General features: G+C 46.2%; 1 protein-coding gene across 1 annotated transcript; it reads left to right on the top strand.

The window, feature by feature from the left end:
* Window positions 1-15,371: 15,371 nt before the first annotated feature.
* On the top strand, window positions 15,372-18,877 carry LOC125536545 (zinc finger protein ENHYDROUS-like). The gene is given in 6 exon segments (XM_048699778.1): window positions 15,372-15,756; window positions 15,851-16,085; window positions 16,087-16,108; window positions 16,110-16,252; window positions 16,367-16,740; window positions 16,967-18,877. Coding segments are annotated over 6 exon segments (2,577 nt in total). The 5' UTR covers window positions 15,372-15,665; the 3' UTR covers window positions 18,679-18,877.
* The last annotated feature ends 2,031 nt before the right edge of the window (window positions 18,878-20,908 follow it).

Consider the following 20,908-nt stretch of genomic DNA (forward strand, 5'->3'; position numbering starts at 1 on the left):
TTCGCCAGGGGCTTGGACCTGAGCGGCCACTCCTCTCCGCCGTCGTCAGCGTCGGTGGGGTAGTCCGGAGGAAAGGTTTTCCCCTTCTTGGACCCTTTGGCCTCCTCAGTAAGGGCGGCCTTCCTTTTCTTCTCTCCCCCTGCTGGAGGGGGAGAGATCTCTTCCTCCTCCTCCTCGTCTTCACGGGAGGACTGCGCCTTGGAGCCGTCGGATGATGAACCCGACACCTCCTGGCGCCGGGCACTTTTTCGAGTCCCCGTGGCCCTCTTCGTGGCCTTCTTCTCCGGCACCACATAGGGTGCCGGAACCAGCAACTTCGCCAAGCGGGCATCGGTTGGGTCTTCGGGCAAAGGAGCCGGACAGTCGATCTGTCCGGACTTCGCCTGCCAAACCTGTGAGAGGTAAGGGAGCTTAGATCCCGCATAGAGTTAAACTATGAAAAACTAATACCCTGTAAAAGGCACAAACAACTTATCGCGCTGGCATGACGCTGCGCGCTGAATCCGCGATCCTCGGTAGCAGATGTGGGAGCCTCGGCGCCCTTGAAAAGCACCTTCCAGACATCTTTGTACGTCGTGTCGAAGAGCCTGCTCAGAGTTCGGTGTTGCGCCGGGTTGAACTCCCACAGATTGAAGGCCCGTTGTTGACACGGGAGGATTCGACGGATGAGCATGACCTGGACTACGTTGACAAGCTTGAGCTGCTTGTCCACTAGGGTTTGGATGCATGTTTGCAGTCCAGTCGCCTCTCCTTTGTTGCCCCACAACAGGCCCGTCTCTTTCCAGGACGTGAGCCGCGTTGGGGGTCCGGACCGGAACTCGGGGGCTGCGACCCACTCAGGGTCGCGCGGCTCGGTGATGTAAAACCACGCCGATTGCCACCCCTTCAGGGTCTCCACAAAGGAGCCCTCGAGCCATAAGACGTTGGGCATCTTGACCACCATGGCGCCTCCGCACTCCGCCTGGTTGTCGCGCACCACCTTCGGCTTGACATTAAAAGTCTTGAGCCATAGGCCGAAATGGGGGCGGATGCAGAGGAAAGCCTCGCACACGACGATAAACGCCGAGATGTTGAGGATAAAGTTCGGGGCCAGATCATGGAAATCCATGCCGTAGTAGAACATGAGTCCCCGGACGAATGGGTGGATAGGAAAGCCCAGTCCACAGAGGAAGTGGGGAAGGAACACTACCCTCTCATGGGGCCTTGGTGTGGGGAGGAGCTGCCCCTCTTCAGGAAGCGGGTGCATGATGTCGTTAGACAAGTACCCGGCCTTCCTCAGTTTTTTGATGTGTCCCTCCGTGACAGAGGAGACCATCCACTTGCCTCCCGCTCCGGACATGGCTGGAGAAGGTTGAGGTGGGGAGTGCGGATTTGGGCGCTGGAGCTCGAGTGCGCGAAAATGGATAGGCAAAGGAGGAAGAAGGCGTAGGTGAAAAGGTGGATCCTTGTCCCCTTATATGGGTGGACGCAACTACGTGTCCCCACCAGCCTGGTAAAACTCGCTTATCTCCAAGCGCCGTAATCAATGGCGCGGTTGGGTTACCCACGCCCGTATTGATGAGAATCCTGGAATAAGGAGACACGATCTCTGCTTTAACAAGATGTGCCAAGGAGACCGCCTCGCGTGACACGCTGAGGTGGGATAATAAAACGATTCGAATAAAGGCTTGGTCGTGGTGCGTCGCACTACGGAATATGTCAGCAGATTAGATTTGTGTAAATATTATTCTCTCTATGGAAATATGTGGAAACTTATTTTGCAGAGCCGGACACTATCTTTGTGTTCAAAATCTTCTATGAAGAACTTGGAGGAGGAACCCGCCTTGCAATGCCGAAGACAATCTGCGCGCCGGACTCGTCGTCATTGAAGCCTGGTTCAGGGGCTACTGAGGGAGTCCTGGATTAGGGGGTGTCCGGATGGCCGGACTATACCTTCAGCCGGACTCCTGGACTATGAAGATACAAGATTGAAGACTTCGTCCCGTGTCCGGAAGGGACTTTCCTTGGCGTGGAAGGCAAGCTTGGCGATACGGATATATAGGTCTCCTACCATTGTAACCGACTTTGTGTAACCCTAACCCTCTCCGATGTCTATATAAACCGGAGGGTTTTAGTTTGTAGGACAACATACAGAACAACAATCATACCATAGGCTAGCTTCTAGGGTTTAGCCTCTCCGATCTCGTGGTAGATCTACTCTTGTACTACCCATATCATCAATATTAATCAAGCAGGACGTAGGGTTTTACCTCCATCAAGAGGGCCCGAACCTGGGTAAAACTTCGTGTCCCTTGCCTCCTGTTACCATCCGGCCTAGACGCACAGTTCGGGACCCCCTACCCGAGATCCGCCAGTTTTGACACCGACACTCGGGCTTGAGAAATGAAGGTCGGGCTTTTACAAGCCCGGCCCGAAACCCGCCCGACCCGATGTTTGCCCGGGTTTAATTCTCCCCCTAGATATGAATTGCCTGTTGTACCTGAAGGTTATATTATGGATGAGGAAACTGCTAGAGACTTTCTTGCTTGTAATGATAGAGATGATCTTAAGAAACTGTTAGCTAAGCTGGAAGAAAAGTCTTTGAATGCTAGAATGCAATATGATCCTAAGTTTTCTACCTCACCTATCTTTGTTACTGATAAGGATTATGAATTCTCTGTCATCCTGAGTTAATTACTTTGGTTGAATCTGATCTTTTCTATGGTTATGAATCTGAAACTGTTGTGGCACATCTTACTAAATTGAATGATATAGCCATCCTATTTGCTCATGAGGAAAAAATTCGCTATTACTATATTCTTAAGTTGTTTCCTTTCTCATTAAAGGGTGATGTTAAGTTATGGTTTAATTCTCTTGCTCCTGGTTGTGTGCGTAGTCCCCAGGATATGATTGACTACTTCTCTAAAAAGTATTTCCCTGCTCATAAGAAACAAGCTTCTCTAAAGGAAATATTTAACTTTGTGCAAATTGAAGAAGAGAGTCTCCCACAAGCTTGGGGAAGGCTTCTCCAATTACTTAATGCTTTGCATGATCATCCTCTCAAGAAAAATGAAATACTTGATATCTTTTATAATGGACTAACCGATGCTTCCAAAGACCACCTGGATAGTTGTGCTGGTTGTGTTTTCAAGGAAAGAACTATTGAGCAAGCTGAATTGCTATTGAATAATATATTGAGTAATAATAATGATTGGATACTTCCTGAACCAACTCCTAAGCCAACTCCAAAGAAAAGAGGTATTCTATTTCTCGGTCCTGAAGATATGCAAGAGGCAAACAAATCAATGAAAGAAAAAGGTATTAAAGCTGAAGATGTTAAGAATCTACCGCCTATTGAAGAAATAGATGGTCTTGATTACCCGACACATGTAGTAGAGGTAAACTCTCTTTATAGATTTTATCAAGGTGATATCCCTCATAATAAGTCTGCTAGTCAATGCTTGGATGAGTTTGATAATTTTACTGTTAAACAAGAAAACTTCAATGCTTATGTTAGTAGACAATTGAAACGTAATGCTTACATGCTTGACCACTTGGGTGATTATACGAGTAGAACTGTTAATGATCTTAAGCTTATTAGTAAACATGCTTCCATGGTTACAACTCAAGTAGAACAAGTACTTAAGGCACGTGATGATTTGCTTAATGAATTGAATAGTAAGAATAATGATAATGTTGTTAGGGTTATGACTAGAGGTGGTAAAATGACTCAGGAACTTTTGTATCCTGAAGGCTCTAGAACGCTACGTGTTATAGAAGGTTGTAATACTCGAAAGAGCACTGTTTAACTTGATATTTACTGTGAGAGATCACCCTAATAATTGACTACTGCCAAGGTTGGAAAAAGCGGTAGGCGTAAGCGAGGCGGTTGTCCTTCGCCTAGTGCCTAGGTGGTGCTTAAACGCCCTAGGCGTAGCCTAGGCGATTATATAATTTTTACTATTAGGGTGTATATGTGGTTATTATATGTGTATTCTATTAATTTAGGGCATATAAGTACGTTAACGATCAGCTACTACAATTGGAATATGGCCCTTTTGGCATATCAGTGTAATATGGCACGATTTCTCGCTTGGGTAGACAATTTATTACTTGCTCTACCTAGACTTCTGCTTATGCCTTAGGCGAGGCGTTGGGCCATTGCCTAGCGCCTAGGTGTGCCTAAGCGCCTCCTAGGCACTGCCTTTTCCAACAGAGACTACTGCACAATCAAAAGTTGCAAACAACAAAATGATAAACATCTCAAGCAATTCATAATAGCATGATATGGTATAGCCCTGGACGTTGGGAGTTCTCCATGATCGTCTTCAATCTCCAGTTGAAGTTATGCGACGACCAATATTTTGTTGCCATGGCAACCGTTTCAAAAACATTGTCGTGGCAGCAATCTTAGAAAAATGTTGTCGTGGCACCAAAATCTAAACTTCCACCATGGCACGAAATTATAGCTCCTTGCCCCATGCCTGGTACACATTCTCCTCATCGGGGCCCTCCGAGTACATCTTGCCACCGACACGTGTAACCTATCTCTACATTATTTACATTAAGGTGGCAATCTCTTGGCTCCAGCTATCATGCCGTGACGGCAGGCCAATAAACATTACAACATATAATCATCTCATACATAAACTCATCATCATCATGAAGGCTATACCACATCATATGCAAAACCCTACAAAAGCAAGTTAGACGTCCTCTAATTGGTTTGGCAAATTTTAATTACGTGGCTTCTAGGGTTTCTGGATAAACCTAGCTACCTACGTGCACACCATAAAGTGATAATCCTTGTTGCTAGATTAACTTTTGGGGTGTGTGAAAGAAGAGACTTAATTAAAAATCTCGCCCCCCCACACTAAACTTCATCTAATATGCGTGACCCCCTAGAAGATCATCCATCTTCATCGCCCTCTTGCGTACGCGATGGTTCACTATTCTTGACTATGGTGAAGCCCAAGAAACTGTTAGCAGACCGTCGATAGCTAGAGCCGAGCGATTGTCTGAACCTTGTAAAAAGCGACACCATGCCATCAATGAACTGAACCGAAGCAACACTCGAGGGAAGAATAGCAAGAACATCACCCTGACATCCACATGTGATCTAAATCGTAGCCTACATCTACTCATAGAACTGCTCATGATACCACTCTTGGGAAATGTAGTAGAAAACAAAACAATTCGCCCTACGATCACCCAGGAAAATTATGAAGATGCATATAGGGTTTGGATCAACGATCGTTACCGACTCTAGAAGTGCGGCGGAAGTAGACGAGTCGGTGTAGATCGTACTTGGAGTCCGTTGAATGTCGATGATGATCCCATGAACCACCCTCGAACGATCCCTCGAACTGAAGACCAAAAGCATGACCTCTCTACTTGGTTGCAAGCGTACGGTCTTCACCATCCGGCAGCACTTCACCATACAGAGCTAATCGTTGCCGAAGAATTAGAGGGAGGAGATTAGAACCATATGAGGCTTATAATTGTGAGGATTAGAGGTGGCTAGGGTTAGCTCTAATTAGTCAACTAGGGACAACAAGAACTAGAACTAGATCAACTAGAGGAGGTTCCAAAACTTGTATCTCAAAAGAGCAAAATCCCCTAGTATATATAGGTTGGAGGGGAGAGGGAGGGCTGCCACCAAGGGGAAGGATTTCCACTTGGTGCGCCATCTAAGGGGAGGAGGAGTCTGACTCCTCCCCTTTCCCAATTCGGCCCCCTTCCTTAGGGAAGGGAGGCACTTTCCCACTTGGGCCTTTTGGGCCCAAGTTGCCTTCCACCTCTTGGCCTTTTTAGGCCCGTTGATATTTAAATTGACAATGTTCTAAACAATTTAAGAGCATTTTATATATAATTTAACATCCCCGGAAATAATTTTCACCTATATATAATTAATTGATAATACCCGATATTACCCGATTTCAACGAAACCCTTTCGGTGACCCCGAAACCCTTCCGGTGACCCCGAAACGCTTTCGGAATCTCTTGGAACTATTCCAAATATTAGTGAAACAATTCCACAAATATATTCTCATTACTCCCATACCACTAACACTCATCATACTGTGATTACCTTAAGCTTGTGACACTGTAGGTTCAGTAAATCATACACATGAATGAAACCCCTTCGTTCAATGACCGATAGCGGAACTATGGGCATCCATATCGGTTCCTATGATTACATGAATGATATTCAAGTGAACCTTTGGTTATCATGTGATGTTACCTTTGCTTCACGATACTTCAGAAAACCCTATGTGTATCGGTATCCTCATGAGTCATCACCATGCTCACTATACCGTTGCTCCCGTTATCGGTTTTATTCTTCTTTCTCGTTGATGTGTTTCGGCATCCCCGTGACGTAGTCACCTGTGTCTGGCCAGATGATGATGGATACCGTCACACCAGGAGGGCCCTAAGAATATCTGGCCATCATTGAAGCTGAAAATCCCACTCTCAAGCTATCCGGTCACTTGTCAAACTTTCCGGTGAGCCTGAAAGTTGTCGTCTGGTAGGAAGTGACCGAGACACTCTCATGGTATGAGGAACTAAAACACATGCTAACACTCTGTGTTATAAGAATGGTTTCATACAATATAATCAAAAAGTATAACAGACAAGTATTGGGTCGATTCAGTATGATCATTCTTCTAATGTCATCCCCTCAATGTTGTTTTAGGACTATCATTACACTTAACGATATCCTAAGATCCAGAAAACATGATCACCAACAACACTTGAGCCAATCTTAGAAGCGAGACCAGGAACCTATTGTTTACCTTTTATCATTGCACACATGCATATGAGTTTTCCACTGAATCACATATTCCGGGATCATATCAGTTATAGCATGAAATATAAACTCTTAATTATGAATAATGGAAACATAATAATACAATATTACTGCCTCTAGGACATATTCCCAACACCACCATCATCAACCCATCAGAGATAAGGATGGCAGCTCAAGACCACGCTAAGACACTATGGTCGGATACCAACTCGGTCGACTATCGATAGCCAACAATCGGCTATGAAGATGAAGGGAGCAGTCGGGTAGTCCATCAGTCGAAAGCTACCTAGGATGTCTCTCACCCATGGTGCCTTAATAATGGTAGTTACCCAACGATGGTATAATCCAGTTAAATACGACAACTACCAGTAGTAAATGCTAGGTAACATTTGGCCACACCTAAGGCTATGAACATCATTAATACTAGCCCATAATGTACCCCCTCCTAGCGCACTCTATGTAAGCTGAGAGGGAAGATCCGTGCTAAGGGTTGAACATCCACGCTTTTGTACCTTACACCAAGAGAGCACCACAGGAGTAGGGTATTACCTCCACCGTAGAGAGCCTGAACATGTATAAATCCTCGAGCATACTCTCAGTTGCATTGTTCGTTAGATATGATTACCTCTCCATTCCTTCCACCCTAGTATTGTCCGGATTATTTTCACGACATGAAAAGTCGAGCGATAGGCACCAGAATGCATCTAGATGGTATATGCTAAATTATGGCGTGGGAGATAGGCTCCTTCTTTGGTGGGTATTGGCCGCCTTATGTTGAGATTGACGAGGTGGTTGTCTTGGGAGTCCTTCTCGAATTCAACTTCCTTCTTGTACTCCAAGCCGGTTACACTTTCCATGTTGATGTGTTGTCCTTGGGCCTTTGGGGTGGCCAATAAAGCGACGATGAGGACCAACCTGCATGTGATTTAACTTATCATCGGCAGAATTCATGTTATATCCTTGCAAACTAAAGGTGCCTTTGAGGTGGTTGGACAAGGTGAATGAGAGAGAGATAAAATGTTTGATCAATCTAGAAATGACGATTCAACTTCTAATTGGGCTGGATACACCAAACTACCAACGGACTACCTACGAGTTACACTTCATCTCTTATTTAACCCACCCATGCCCCTCCCCGCATCCATGCAATGGACCCTATTTCCTCTTCTAATACATTACCATCTTTGAATACTATTATCAGCACCGATAGAACCTTCTCCTTTTGCTACTAAATTTGTAACCAATGTCTAATTTATTGACGGTCCACGACACATATATGACTCCATTTCATCTCTTGTTTAATCCCATTCCTCCTCTTCCCCCTGACACCATCCCATGAACCCTAATTCACGTTCTAACACATCATCAGACTGATATCCTACTGTCACAATTGCTAGAACGTTCTCCTCCTTCCGCAACTAGAATTTACCGCCCTCCCCTCACCAGCCATTTCATTTTTTGCCATCGCAGGAAACATTTCCCAACCCTAACACACCGCTAGCTTGTAATCGACAAAGCCAAAAACTTCTCCTCTTCTTGCAACTAAACTTTACCCATTCCCTCACCGAAGCCCTCCTCCTCCTACTTCCCCTCTGTCATTATTGGGTTACACCTTAAATATGGTCTGTTTCCACATTAGCTTCAGGTATCCATGGTGTCGCTGGGGTTGGTGTTGGATGCCTCGAGTCAAATCTTGGTGTTGCTCCAGACAATTGTTGAAAGCTTTCCATGTTTCTTTTCTTCACATACAAGTGTTTTCTTTACTTATCTATTGTTTTTTTAGAAATTTTCACTTATCTATTTTTATAAATTCACAAGCTTTATTGTTGCAATGATGATTTGGAACATGCTATTGGGACATGTAACTTGGTTTTGAAACTTGAAACTTGAAAGTGATTAATTCTTACTTCTTCCATGAAAAATGTAAGGCACACTTGACATTTCATGGTCTTTGATGCACGATTTGAACTAATGCACACCCAAAAATGAATTAGGCATATTTTAATGGTATTATTTGTTTTTTTATGAACTAATTTAACATCATATGTCTATATTATAGTTTTGTAGACGTATTATACCAAAAAGTCGCATTCAAAGTTGCACATGAAAAAACAGAAAAAGTTAATCACACCTTAGATACATTTGGGGTGGGGTGGGGTGCATTGCTATCCCATGGTAACAACATACAACTGGGTAGCACATCAACACATTTGGGCCCTGTTCGGGACGTGGGTTCACAAAACAAATGATTTGAAAAATGCATAGGTATGGGATGGAGTGCCAAGTGGAAACCTACAGGCTTCCAAAAAGAGGAATGGGAACCTATGGGGTGTTCTGAACAAAGGAAACAAGTTTTGGAATCTGCACACTTCTCTAGGAAATAGAACTAGCCGTTATGTGACTTGTACTGCATTCTTGCTATTGATTTCTCTAGCCGTTGCTTCTTCTTTCTCTTGCTGTATAAGCACATGCAATGCACTGCTAGCAACTTGCTTGTCATTTCTTCTCCTCCTCCCCTGTAAGAACTTCTCTAGGAACACATAGTCCATTCTTTCTCTTGCTATATAACCTCAAAATCCATTCATTCCTAAAGCTGAATGGATCCAAACTACAGCCGACGGTCAAGAAACGAAGATGATTTTGTACATTTCATACTCCCTACATTACAAGGTAGCTCATCCCAATCATCTCAGAGGAGAGCAATACATACATCCATCCTGAATGGAGCTACTTATGTGCATGAAGCTCTTACTGGCCATGAGGTTCTATGTGAATGGAGGTTCCATATGGAGAGATCAATCTTTCAAGCTTTAGCACAAAAACTGCGTGAAAATCACCTTCTCCAGGATGCAAGGTACATCTCTGTGCAAGAGCAAGTAGCCATATTTTTATATGCAGTATCAAAGAATGCAACCAACAGAACATTACAAGACAGATTCCAGCATGGCGCTGATTCAATTAGTACTTATTTCCACGCCGTGCTCAACGCGATTACACGACTCACATGCAACTACATACAACCTTCTGTACACCAGCATCCCATATTAAGGCAACAGAAGTTTTCATACTTTAAGGTAATTGTTTTTCAAGTCCTATCATGGTGAATTGGTATTGATTAAATCTAGCTTATATTTATATATCTAACTATTTAATTAAATCCGCAGAACTGTATTGGGGCTATTGATGGTACTCACTTTCCCATGACTATTCCGCCTGGGCAACAAGATCCACATAGAAATAGAAAACAAGGTCTTTCACAAAACGTAATGGTTGCATGTGACTTTGACATGAAGTTTGTGCATGTACATGCTGGATGGGAGGGATCTGCATCAGATGCAAGGGTTTTGCAAGATGCACTAGAACATGGATTCAATGTACCGCCTGGAAAAATTTATCTTGTAGATGCGGGTTATGCAAATACACCCCAATTCATTGCTCCATACCGAGGAACTAGATATCATTTACAAGAATAAGGAAGAGTTCAGCAAAGGCCACAATGCTACAAGGAGTTATTTAACCTTTGACATGCTCAACTACGAAATCATGTCGAAAGAATTATTGGCATACTGAAAGCAAGGTATCCCATACTAAAGGCAGCTACAATGTTTGATATTGACACACAAGTTGATACAGTTGTAGCTTGTTGTGTTTTGCACAATTTCATAAGACTACACAATGGAGATATGACATTGCCTGACAGAGCTACAATGGATATTAATGAAAGCAATATGCAGGATGTACCAGATGGAGATGCCAAATACAAAAAAGATGTGATGATATTTAACAACTTGAGACAAGCTGGAAATGAGATGCGAGATGCAATGGCAATGCAAATGTGGGCAGATTACATTGCCAGAAGATAAGCATATGTATTGTGTAATTTTCTCATATGTTATGTAATTATTTGGTTGTACTGTACTCCACTTAATATGATTATTTTTGTCAAACACTGCATAAAGACATTGCTTTAAGAGCCATTTAACATTGCATTAATAGTCGAATAAGTTTGACACTTCCATAATCATGTGCCCAGTAATGCACATGCACAACCTACTACAAGTTAACTATGACAAGGATCATAACCATGTGTCCAGAAATGCACATGAACAAAATATATCACATCCTATTACAAGTTAACTACGCCAAGGATCATAATCATGTGCCTATAAATGCACATGAACAAAATATATCATTGTTTTAAAGGTAGCACTCACCTAGTACGAAGTATTAGTTCCATCTGATTAGGTATTCCGAATTTTTTCAGTCAACCAACCCAACCGTAATTCATTACTTGAAAATGATAGAAATACCTCCCTGTTCTCCTTGTTGGCAGTAAAGATGTCCGCTGCTTTTAGCATATCTGCCATCGAAAGACCCTCCAACCTTTCCAGTGCTTTGATGCATTTCTTGATGCTGAACGGGTCCCTTAATTTCCTCTCCTCAATGGCTGCATACCTATCTATTTCTTCCCTTCTCAGTTTCAGGTATCTCTCATGAAAATCGTCAATACTGGTCGTCTTTTGCTTTCTCGCTCTCTTGGTGCTAGTAACCTCAGGAGCTGAGCTAGCTGGTCGAGGATTGCGATGTACAACTTGTGGAATTTCATGCAAAGTCTGTCCAACGCGCTGTGAGGAAATTGGTACTGTTTCAACTTGGGATGGAGCATGTAATGTCAAGTCATTTCCTTGAGTCGGGTTTGCCTCCACTTGACTGAATGTATTATTGCTAGAAAACCAGTTTGTGTTTTCACTATCCTCTTCAATGTCAAATTGCATGGATGAATCACCAGGAGCATGTATGGTTGGTGTAGGTGTGTGCAGATGCGCCTCTAGCCCTTGCTGTTGTGGTGAATGTGATGTTGGTAACTGTGAGAGCTGAGTTGCTTTGTTCGCATAATAATCCATGCCATGGCAACTCCTTCCCTGAGCATAGCGTCCTAGATGAATTAAGTAAAAGAAAAGGAACATTTATAAGAATCAGCAAAACAAAATTTGGGCCAATTAAGCCAACGATTTAAAGCTCACCATCATATAGAGCAAAAAGATCTTCATAATATGGAAATGACTTTCCTCGCCAGAAGAGTGCATCCTTGTTTTTACGTGCCTCTAGTGCAGCCCAAACATTATCGGGCGCCACCACCATCTTTCTGTCACGATCCCAGCCAAAACCACTTTCAGATATTAAGTCTTTTACAGTTTTGAAATCTCTCTTTAGATCCTGCTCATTTTGCTTCACTTGAACTACCATGAAGGATACATCAAATCTTTGATTGAATTTAGCAACAATATTTGTCCAGGCCTCTTTACTCCATGCATTTTGTGTGCGGTATTTGGGAACATCATGATCTCTTAACAGTTCAATGAGATATGCCTTCATCTGATGATTCCACTTGGCTCTACTAGAATTCTTAGACATACCTAGCAACATGAAAAGTGCATATTAGGGCTCCAGAAAGTAGATGTCGTGAGTATAGTTACTTCTCTAAATATAATAACAATCAAGTGTAATCTTGTTTGTGGTATTAAAGGCAGGTAATATATTAGGTCTATTCCTTAAATCCTAAAAATACCATGACTCTGTTTTATCTCTTTACTACAAGCACACAGCCAAGCCTTTTTTATTCAGAGCAACACCACAGAACTACTAAGCTTCAGGATAGGCTCTTAACTGTATTTTTTCAAGATAAGCACATATAGAAAAAAAAACTAAATCAGAAAATGGATATCCTGTAGTAGTATATGCTACCAGGAAGTTTAGCTATGCAGGAAGTCATCTAGCAGGCTAGCAGCACTTCCTCCTAGTATATATCATAGACGAACAAGTAGAAGTAGATCTTTCCCTGTGTAACAACTTCAGCACAAAAAAATGTCTATTCATTTACGCATCTAAACATTCTCAATCTGTGTGACCTATTTTCGTTTTAAGCCTATAGATCTGAAGTAGAAATAATTTCTAGGAGAAGAAATCAATAAGTACTCGTAATTTTTAGGAGAATAAATCAAAAAGGGTTGGATGGTTACCTCATAGGGAGATTTCTTGACTTCCCCCAAATTTCTGGTCGTCAAGCCCTTGTGTGGATGGAGGGGGAGATGTGGAGGCGGAGGAGGGTGGATTCGCCAGCCTACAGTGCTCCGTTGGTGCTCCATGTTGATTCCACGCCAAAATAATCTAGGGTTCGTCCTTCTCCATGGGGGATTTGGGGGGAGCGGCGGGAGTGCTAGAGATAGGAGACATCAGTACGAGATAGAAAGGAGGGGCGGCGACTCTGTTTCCTGTGCGTTTCCATTAGGTCTGGGTAGATGTTCTGTTTCCCGTGAAAATCGCTGGAAAGTTACCTTTCCTAAGGAAAGTGTAGCGCTCTTTCCTTTGTCCCGAACGCCTCCAAAGGAAAATATCCATAGGAAAGGAAAGTTGTACGATTCCTGTGATAAATCCTTCGTCCCGAACATGGCCTTGTTTTTCCGCAAGAAGGTTTAAAGGGGAAATATACAAGTTCATAGAAGATATTTAAAATAATTATCGATATGCTTAAACAAAGGATATTTATTTGGGGAAATGCCTACACTTTCATGAAAAGAAGGATCACTTCCCATTTTGCTCCTTCTTTCGTCCAAACACCTTAGTACGTCCTCCCCTCTTCTTGTTTTGATCCCCCCCCTTCTCAAATCTTTGTTTTCCCTCGGTTTCCCTGAAGACCGCGTCAACCGCCCCCTAAAAAACGGCCACTAAAGTACCCCTTGCAAAAAATAATATCTTTTGGGTTAAGCAATTAAGTGTTAATTAAAGCAGCTACTAAAGCCCCCCTTCTCGAATCTTTGTTTTTCCCTTGGTTTCCCTGAAGGCCGCCTCAACCGCCCCCCAAAAAACGGCCACTAAATTATCCCCCGCAAAAATAATACCTTTTGGGTTAAGCAATTAAGTGGTAATTAAATCAGCTACTAAAGCCCCTCCCCTCCCCCTCCCCTTCCCAAAAAAACCGCAGACAACTAAAGTTTTTGTTTGGCATAATATGTATGCCTCCGTTGCAACATGCAATTTTCTAGTAGAAATATAATGTTTATTAGAGAAAATGCCTACACTTCTCTCACCGAAAGGAGTGTGGTGTAAATTCACACAAAATTTAAAAGTATTTATCCTTGCGCTTTTGAAAGGGCACTTATGAGGGAAACACATGCGTCTCCCCCCTACAAAAAGGAGTAGAAGATCATTTCACATAAAGTCTACTCCATCTATAAATAAATATAAGAGTGTTTAGATCACTACTCTTATATTCGAGGGAGCACTTATCAGCGTATATGGTTTGAAAAGATTACTTTCAGGATAAACGCCTGCACTTTGCCCCCGCGAAAAGAAGTAGAAGAATAAAACGTTCACCAAAACGGCACCCATTCCCATGGCATTGCCGGCAAGTGTCACCGTCGCTTGCCTGCTTTGGCCTCCGTACGCGGTGATAGATCCAACACGCACCACGCAGGAGGTGGGTCTAGGCGACGGCACCTAAAATATCCTCCCCCATCGGCACGAAACCTAGGCGGAAAAACAACAGCTACCAACACGTAAAAGTGAACCTTTTTTATTGGTAGTCCACCTTTGGAAGAAACAAGCTCTAGCTCACGAGTTTACTATCCGCCCCAGTCGCCCAGAGGGCGGAGGGGCCCCGTGCCCCCGTCACCCCGTCGCAGGGCGACTAGTCCGCCTCGACAGCGTGGGGCAATACGCTCGCTCGCCGACTTCTTTCCAGTCCGTTGCGCGCGAATACGTACGCCCGCGCCGTCGCGCGTATACGTATGGCCGCAGCGCAGCGCGGCGGCTTTCGTTGGGGGTGGCGCGCGGGCGAGCGCGTCCGTTACTGCCTGCCGTGGCGTGCCGTGGCCCGAGGCGAGGGCGGGGGGCGGGGCGACACGACAACCCCCACCGCCATGTGGATAACGGCGATCTCTGAGCAGCCGCGCTAGCTTAGCTGGGGCCAGCATCGCTTTCCGCCCTTATCGACTCCGGCCGGGGAGATCCAACCGCTGGCCACCGCGTTCCATTTCCCTTCGCTGGACACGACACGACCCCCCCTCCTTTTCCGTCCTGGCCGCAGACATCTTCGGCTTCGCTCACCTGACGATTAAAATCCGTTCCAACAAAGCATCCCATTTCTCCGAGGAACCAAGTAGTAGTTATTTATTTTATTTATTTATTTTTGCAGTAGAACCAAGTAGTGGTAGCAGCATCCAATTGGTGTATAACATAATTGTACTAGTACTGGTGGTACTTGTACAGTACTTGCGGCGGTATCAGCTGGTCGACCATACGTAGGGTACGTGGAATTGAGGGGAGAGAGGGCAGAGTGATGGAGGCGATTGGACACGGGCGATTTTTCTCGGGGTGTGGGGCTGGATTTAAAAGGGGGCAAGCTAGCCACCAAAAAGGGTGTCCCCGCAGGGCAGTAAACGGCAGGGCGAGGCCACGTGCGCACGAATCACGGCGCGGAATCCGACGGCGGCGAGGGGACGCTACCCACCCCGCACCCAAAAGCCAACGTGCCGGATTGGCACCCCGCGCGGTACACACCACCCCACCCCACCCCACCCGAGCGAGCACCGCAACGCCAACGCCAACGCTCATCCCGATGCCGCGGCCGCTCTGACTCCCATCCATCTCCCCACACCCCCAACCCCCAATCGAAAGCAAGACAAGCCAAGCCAGCCAGCCACGAGAGAAGAGCGAAGAAAGGAGGAGAGAGGGAGAGAAAAAAAAATTCCTCCGTCCACCGCCTCCGCCGCCGCCGCGCGCTCCGTTCGCTGACGCGGGTCTGCGCGCCGATAAGGGGCAGCTGGAGGGCTGTGAGCTGAGCGGAGCGGCGGCCGCGGCGCCAGATCGACCGGGGATGCCGCCCAATCCGACGGAGCCGGAGCAGCCGGAGGCGGCCGCGACGCCGGCGCCGCCCAAGAAGAAGAGGAACCTCCCCGGGACGCCAGGCGAGAGCGCGCGCTTCGGGTTTTGCGGGGTGGTTGGTACGGCTCGCGCGAGCTTTCTTGTCTGACGGTGGTTGGTTTCCGTGTGCTTGTGCAGATCCGGACGCGGAGGTGATCGCGCTGTCGCCGGGGACGCTCATGGCGACCAACCGGTTCGTGTGCGAGGTGTGCGGCAAGGGCTTCCAGAGGGACCAGAACCTGCAGCTCCACCGCCGGGGCCACAACCTTCCGTGGCGGCTGCGCCAGCGCGGCCCCGGGGCGGCGCCGCCGCGCCGGAGGGTCTACGTCTGCCCGGAGCCCGGCTGCGTGCACCACTCCCCCGCCCGTGCGCTCGGACCTCACGGGCATCAAGAAGCCACTTCTGCCGCAAGCACGGCGAGAAGCGATGGGCCTGCCCACGCTGCGGCAAGCGCTACGCCGTCCAGGCCGACCTCAAGGCCCATGCCAAGACCTGCGGCACCCGCGAGTATCGCTGTGACTGCGGCACACTCTTCACCAGGTACTGCTTCCAGCTCGGTTCCCCCCAATTTCGATGGTCCCTTTTCCTTCCCTTTGAAGGGCAAATGTTTGTGCTTTTGTTTCATTCATCAGTCGGCGTGCTGGCTTGATTCAGGAGAGACAGTTTCGTGACACATCGCGCTTTCTGTGGCGCTCTCGTGGAGGAGACCGGCAGAGTGCTCGCTGTTCCGGCGCCGCCTTCGCCTCGGCCACCTGATTTGGAGGAGGTTGAGGAGAATGTGGACAAGGACAAGGAGAAAGAAGAGGAGAATGTGGATAAGCACAAGGAAAAGGAGGATGAGGGGGACAAGGGGGGAGAAGATGAAAATGAGACTTCTGCCGTGGCCGAGGTGGATGAGCCGCAGCACGTTGAGGCAGCAATGGAGGAGCCACAGCCGCAGCGGATTCCGTCGTCGCCATCTCCAACGCCGCCATCTCCAACGCCACAGGAGCAGCAGCCAATGGTGGCAGTTGTGCCAAATTTGGATGGTATGCTTCTTTTGCATTTTGCAATGTGTTTGTCTTACTATCTATTCATAGACTATGTTAGATTTATAGCAAAGTCATTCTCCCTAAATCCATCTTTATTTGTTATTACTGTAACAAGAAAAGGAATACATGAGTCTTGTTTCTTTCCCAATTTAGCTAGTCTTATGATCATTTAGGCAACAATGATGAGTGACTTGTTCTTCCGTACTGTGCCTATATGTTACAGAGCCAGTGGTGGTTGTGGAGCCAATTGTGGATATCAAGCAAGAGGAGGAGGATAAGCGAGATGAAGATGTTTGCTTCCAGGAAGCCGATAAGTACAATGTCGCTGAACTAGAAGACTCCAACTTGCCAGATAATGATACCCCGATGCCTCCTTGTTTCCTCCCCTCGCCCTCGGATGCCATTGGTACAGATGGCAGCAGCACCAGTTGTGGCACAGTCAGCAGTGCATCCAATTCCATTGCGCCAGCAACGACGACTAGCACATTTGCGGGGCTGTTTGCATCAGCCACAACAAGCACCACTCCCCAGAGTAGATCGCTGCGTGATCTTATAGGTGTTGATCCCACCTTCCTTTGCCTTGCAATCGGTACACCATCATCTCTGTTCCCACAGACAGATGCAAGCAACCCCGGCACCTTTGCTCCACCACCAGCACCGCACATATCTGCGACTGCACTCCTGCAGAAGGCTGCTGAGGCTGGAGCTTCGCAAGCAGGCACATCTTTCTTGAAGGAGTTTGGTCTTGCAAGTTCCTCCTCATCAACCCCATCCAGGCCACCTCAAGGAAGGTTCATCGAGAGCAGCTCAACGCAATCCCAGCAGCCCCAAGGAAGGTTCATCGAGAGCAGCTCAACGCAATCCCAGCAGCCCCAAGGAAGGTTCATCGAGAGCAGCTCAACGCAATCCCGGTTACCTCAAGACAGGCTCATCGACAGCATCTCAACACAATCCCGGTCACCTCAAGACAGGTTCATCGACAGCATCTCAACACAATCCCGGTTACCTCAAGACAGGTTCATCGAGAGCAGCTCAACACAATCCCGGTTACCTCAAGACAGGTTCATCGAGAGCAGCTCAACACAATCCCGGTTACCTCAAGACAGGTTCATCGAGAGCAGCTCGACACAATCCCGGTTACCTCAAGACAGGTTCATCGACAGCTCAACACAATTTCGATTACCTCAAGACAGGTACATCAATAACTCGATGCCATCCAAGCTATCTCAAGGGAGATTCATGGATACCTCACTGCCATCCCAGCAACTGCTACCTCAAGGAAGGTTCTTCGACAACTCGCCAGCATCAAATCTGTCTCAAGGAAGGTTCTTTGATAACTCGCAACCATCCAATCCAACTCAAGGAAGGTTCTTTGATAACTCGCAACCATCCAATCCAACTCAAGGAAGGTTCTTCATCAACTCGCCACCATCCAATCTACCTCATGGAAGGTTCCCTGATTATTCGACACCAGGAAGGTTGCCTCAAGGAATGTACATCGATGGCTTGCCACAATCCAGGCTACCACAAGGAAGGTACATCGACAACTCACCGCAGGCCAAGCTACCTCAGGGGGGAAGGTTCGTTGATAGCAATCCACAGCAATGGCACCAAAGGAGCAATAATCATAACCAGCTAATGGATATGGAGCCTGGGCCGATGGTATCTGGTAGCCTTGGACTTGGTCTCGCCTATGAAGGTTCAAATCCAAGGTTGCCAGATTTGATGATGGGGCAATCACCACTGTTCGGTCCCAAGCCTGCCACTCTGGACTTCCTTGGGCTTGGCATCGGAGGGACCATGGGCGGCTCCACGGCCAGCGGTGGCCTACCGGCATTGATGGTGGGAGGAGAGCTGGACATGGGGTCTGCCGCACAGCCGCCCTCTCCATGGGAGGAGGCACAGAGAAAGACCAACGGCCGCACGATCCTGTGAGGTTCTCTTTTTTGTAAACCTTAGGGGGCTTTTGTGCTTTGGCTCATCCATTCTTTCAGCTGCTGTGTTGTGTTGGGTGGTGGTGGTAGGAAAGCTAGAACCGTGCATGTAAGCTGCAGAACCTGTACATAGATCTTCCGTCTCCCCACCCCCCTCTCCTGTCTAAATTAAAAGCTATTACTATAGAGAGAATTTGATCCTTGTGACCTTTGTGGCCTGTTCCTGTCGAGATGCGACGAGGTGGTAACAGCAGCAGTAGGGGTAAGTAGAGCGGTTTGGTTAGTTGCCTTTGCTAGTGGTAGCTTGTGGTGCCAAATTGCCGACGCAGGATTGCTTCGGAAAAGGAAAGGCTGTGAGACTGGGACAGCGAAGGGGCAAGTGAAAGGTGTTTTTTAGTTTCGGCCTGTTGCTATCGGTCAATATACTTCGGCCAAACTATCCTCAGGCGAGTCTAGCCTCTGTGCTTTTCAGAATCACCGCGCCGTTTTTTTTCCCCAAGCCGGTCTTCTTTGCTTTGCGTTTTGCTGGCCATGTCGTCACCGGTGAATGTGATGGGGCATCAGTCTCTTTTGCGTATCGTGCTACATGTTTTTTCACCGGTGTTGGGTTATCAAATCAGTTGTTTCTGTCGCAACAGAAACGGCCTGAGGAGGATGTCCTCGTTGACGGTAACTTTTTTTTTCTCCTTTTCTTATTATGCCGACAAATGGTTGGTGTAAGCTCTAGTGCAGAACCAGTGGGTCGTTCCATTTAGGGCCGCAAGTGCAATTTGACAGTGTACAGTCGCAGCGGTACGATTTGCAGCTCCGTTCTGATACCGGAACACACGAGTTCCTGATTCGAAAGCAAGCAGGCACGCTCGGCTAGGAGGGGCCTAGATCTAGCTACCTCCTAGAGAGATAAGCTAAAAGCTGTTTAGCAGATTGACGGCACTCAACTCTGGGATCGCCTAGCCTTGTGGGGGAACCCAGCCAGTAGAATCGAATCGGATCCCACATCTCCCCGTCGCTCCCGTCCACAGAATACAAATGAGCAAATTTCATACAGTTATTACGAGTTTGGCGGGTTAAAATTATGCCGTGGCAAAAATTTATCCGGGCTCTAAAATATATATCCCTCAGATATAGTAGTACTAGCAGTTTTAAATATGCTGCTTCGCTAGTTGACGACGAGTTTCATACTTGATGTCTACACAATGTTCCCTAAAATTTCCTCCCTCCTTTCAACTCTATAGCCTACCTACAAGATACGTATATGCAAATTTATTTATGAAAAACAACAGAAAAAGTCAGACTAGTGTTTAGACGTAGTACATGGCAGGCAGAACCAAGATTTTCAACCAAGTTTTTTGAGTGCCATGTCTAGGACTGATCAAATCCCGGCAGTAAAGAGTGGAACGGAGTACGTCAGTACACATATACTGTAAGTATCCTCGGACTCTTGTTATTATCTTTTGTCAGGAACATGCTATCCAACCTAAGGTCTTTTTCTTTCCTTCTTGGACACGTGCTAACACCCTTCTGGAATGGCAAACTGATGGTGGCGGCAACATACGTTGTTCATGTCAGGCTACAGTCTTCTTTTGTTCCTCTCAGGACCGGTTCTTTTCATTAAAACATGTCGTGTTCCTCTCGGATAAAACGCAAGGGGTCGAACGTGTCGAGATTCTGGACCCAGGTCGTACAAACTCTACAGCCTTGCTGGTTTGACATGTCGCGCGCAGCCCAATCAGTGGAGTGAAAGTGAAAACGCAAGACATCCCGTTTTTTTCTATTCTAAATAGAAGAAAGTAACACCAAGAGGCGCAAAAATATCTAAAACAACGGACCAGGTTTCAGAGAACAGGATAACTCGTAACCTGCACCACGGAGTCTGTTCAACTAAATAGAATATGCTTTATACTCGGAAAGAAAAAAAGTGAGTGGAATCCTATAGCAATCTTTCTTTTTCTTTTTCTTTTTTGCGGGGGAATCCTATAGCAATCTTATTCGAACACGCCCACATCAAGAATTTCACACAAGCAGCAATCTGCCAAGCAGAGAATCGAGTCCAAAAAGCCTATGGTATTGTTGACACTGGATTTTGAAAAAGCTTTTGACATGATTGAACACAACACAATCTTGGAGATACTCACGGCAAGAGGGTTTGGAGATAGATGGATTATGTGGATTAAGATGATCTTTTCTTCTGGGGTCTCTTCTATGCTACTAAATTGGGTGTCTGGAAAACA

This window comes from Triticum urartu, chromosome 2, assembly GCF_003073215.2.
Source record: "Triticum urartu cultivar G1812 chromosome 2, Tu2.1, whole genome shotgun sequence".
Lineage (NCBI taxonomy): Eukaryota > Viridiplantae > Streptophyta > Magnoliopsida > Poales > Poaceae > Triticum > Triticum urartu.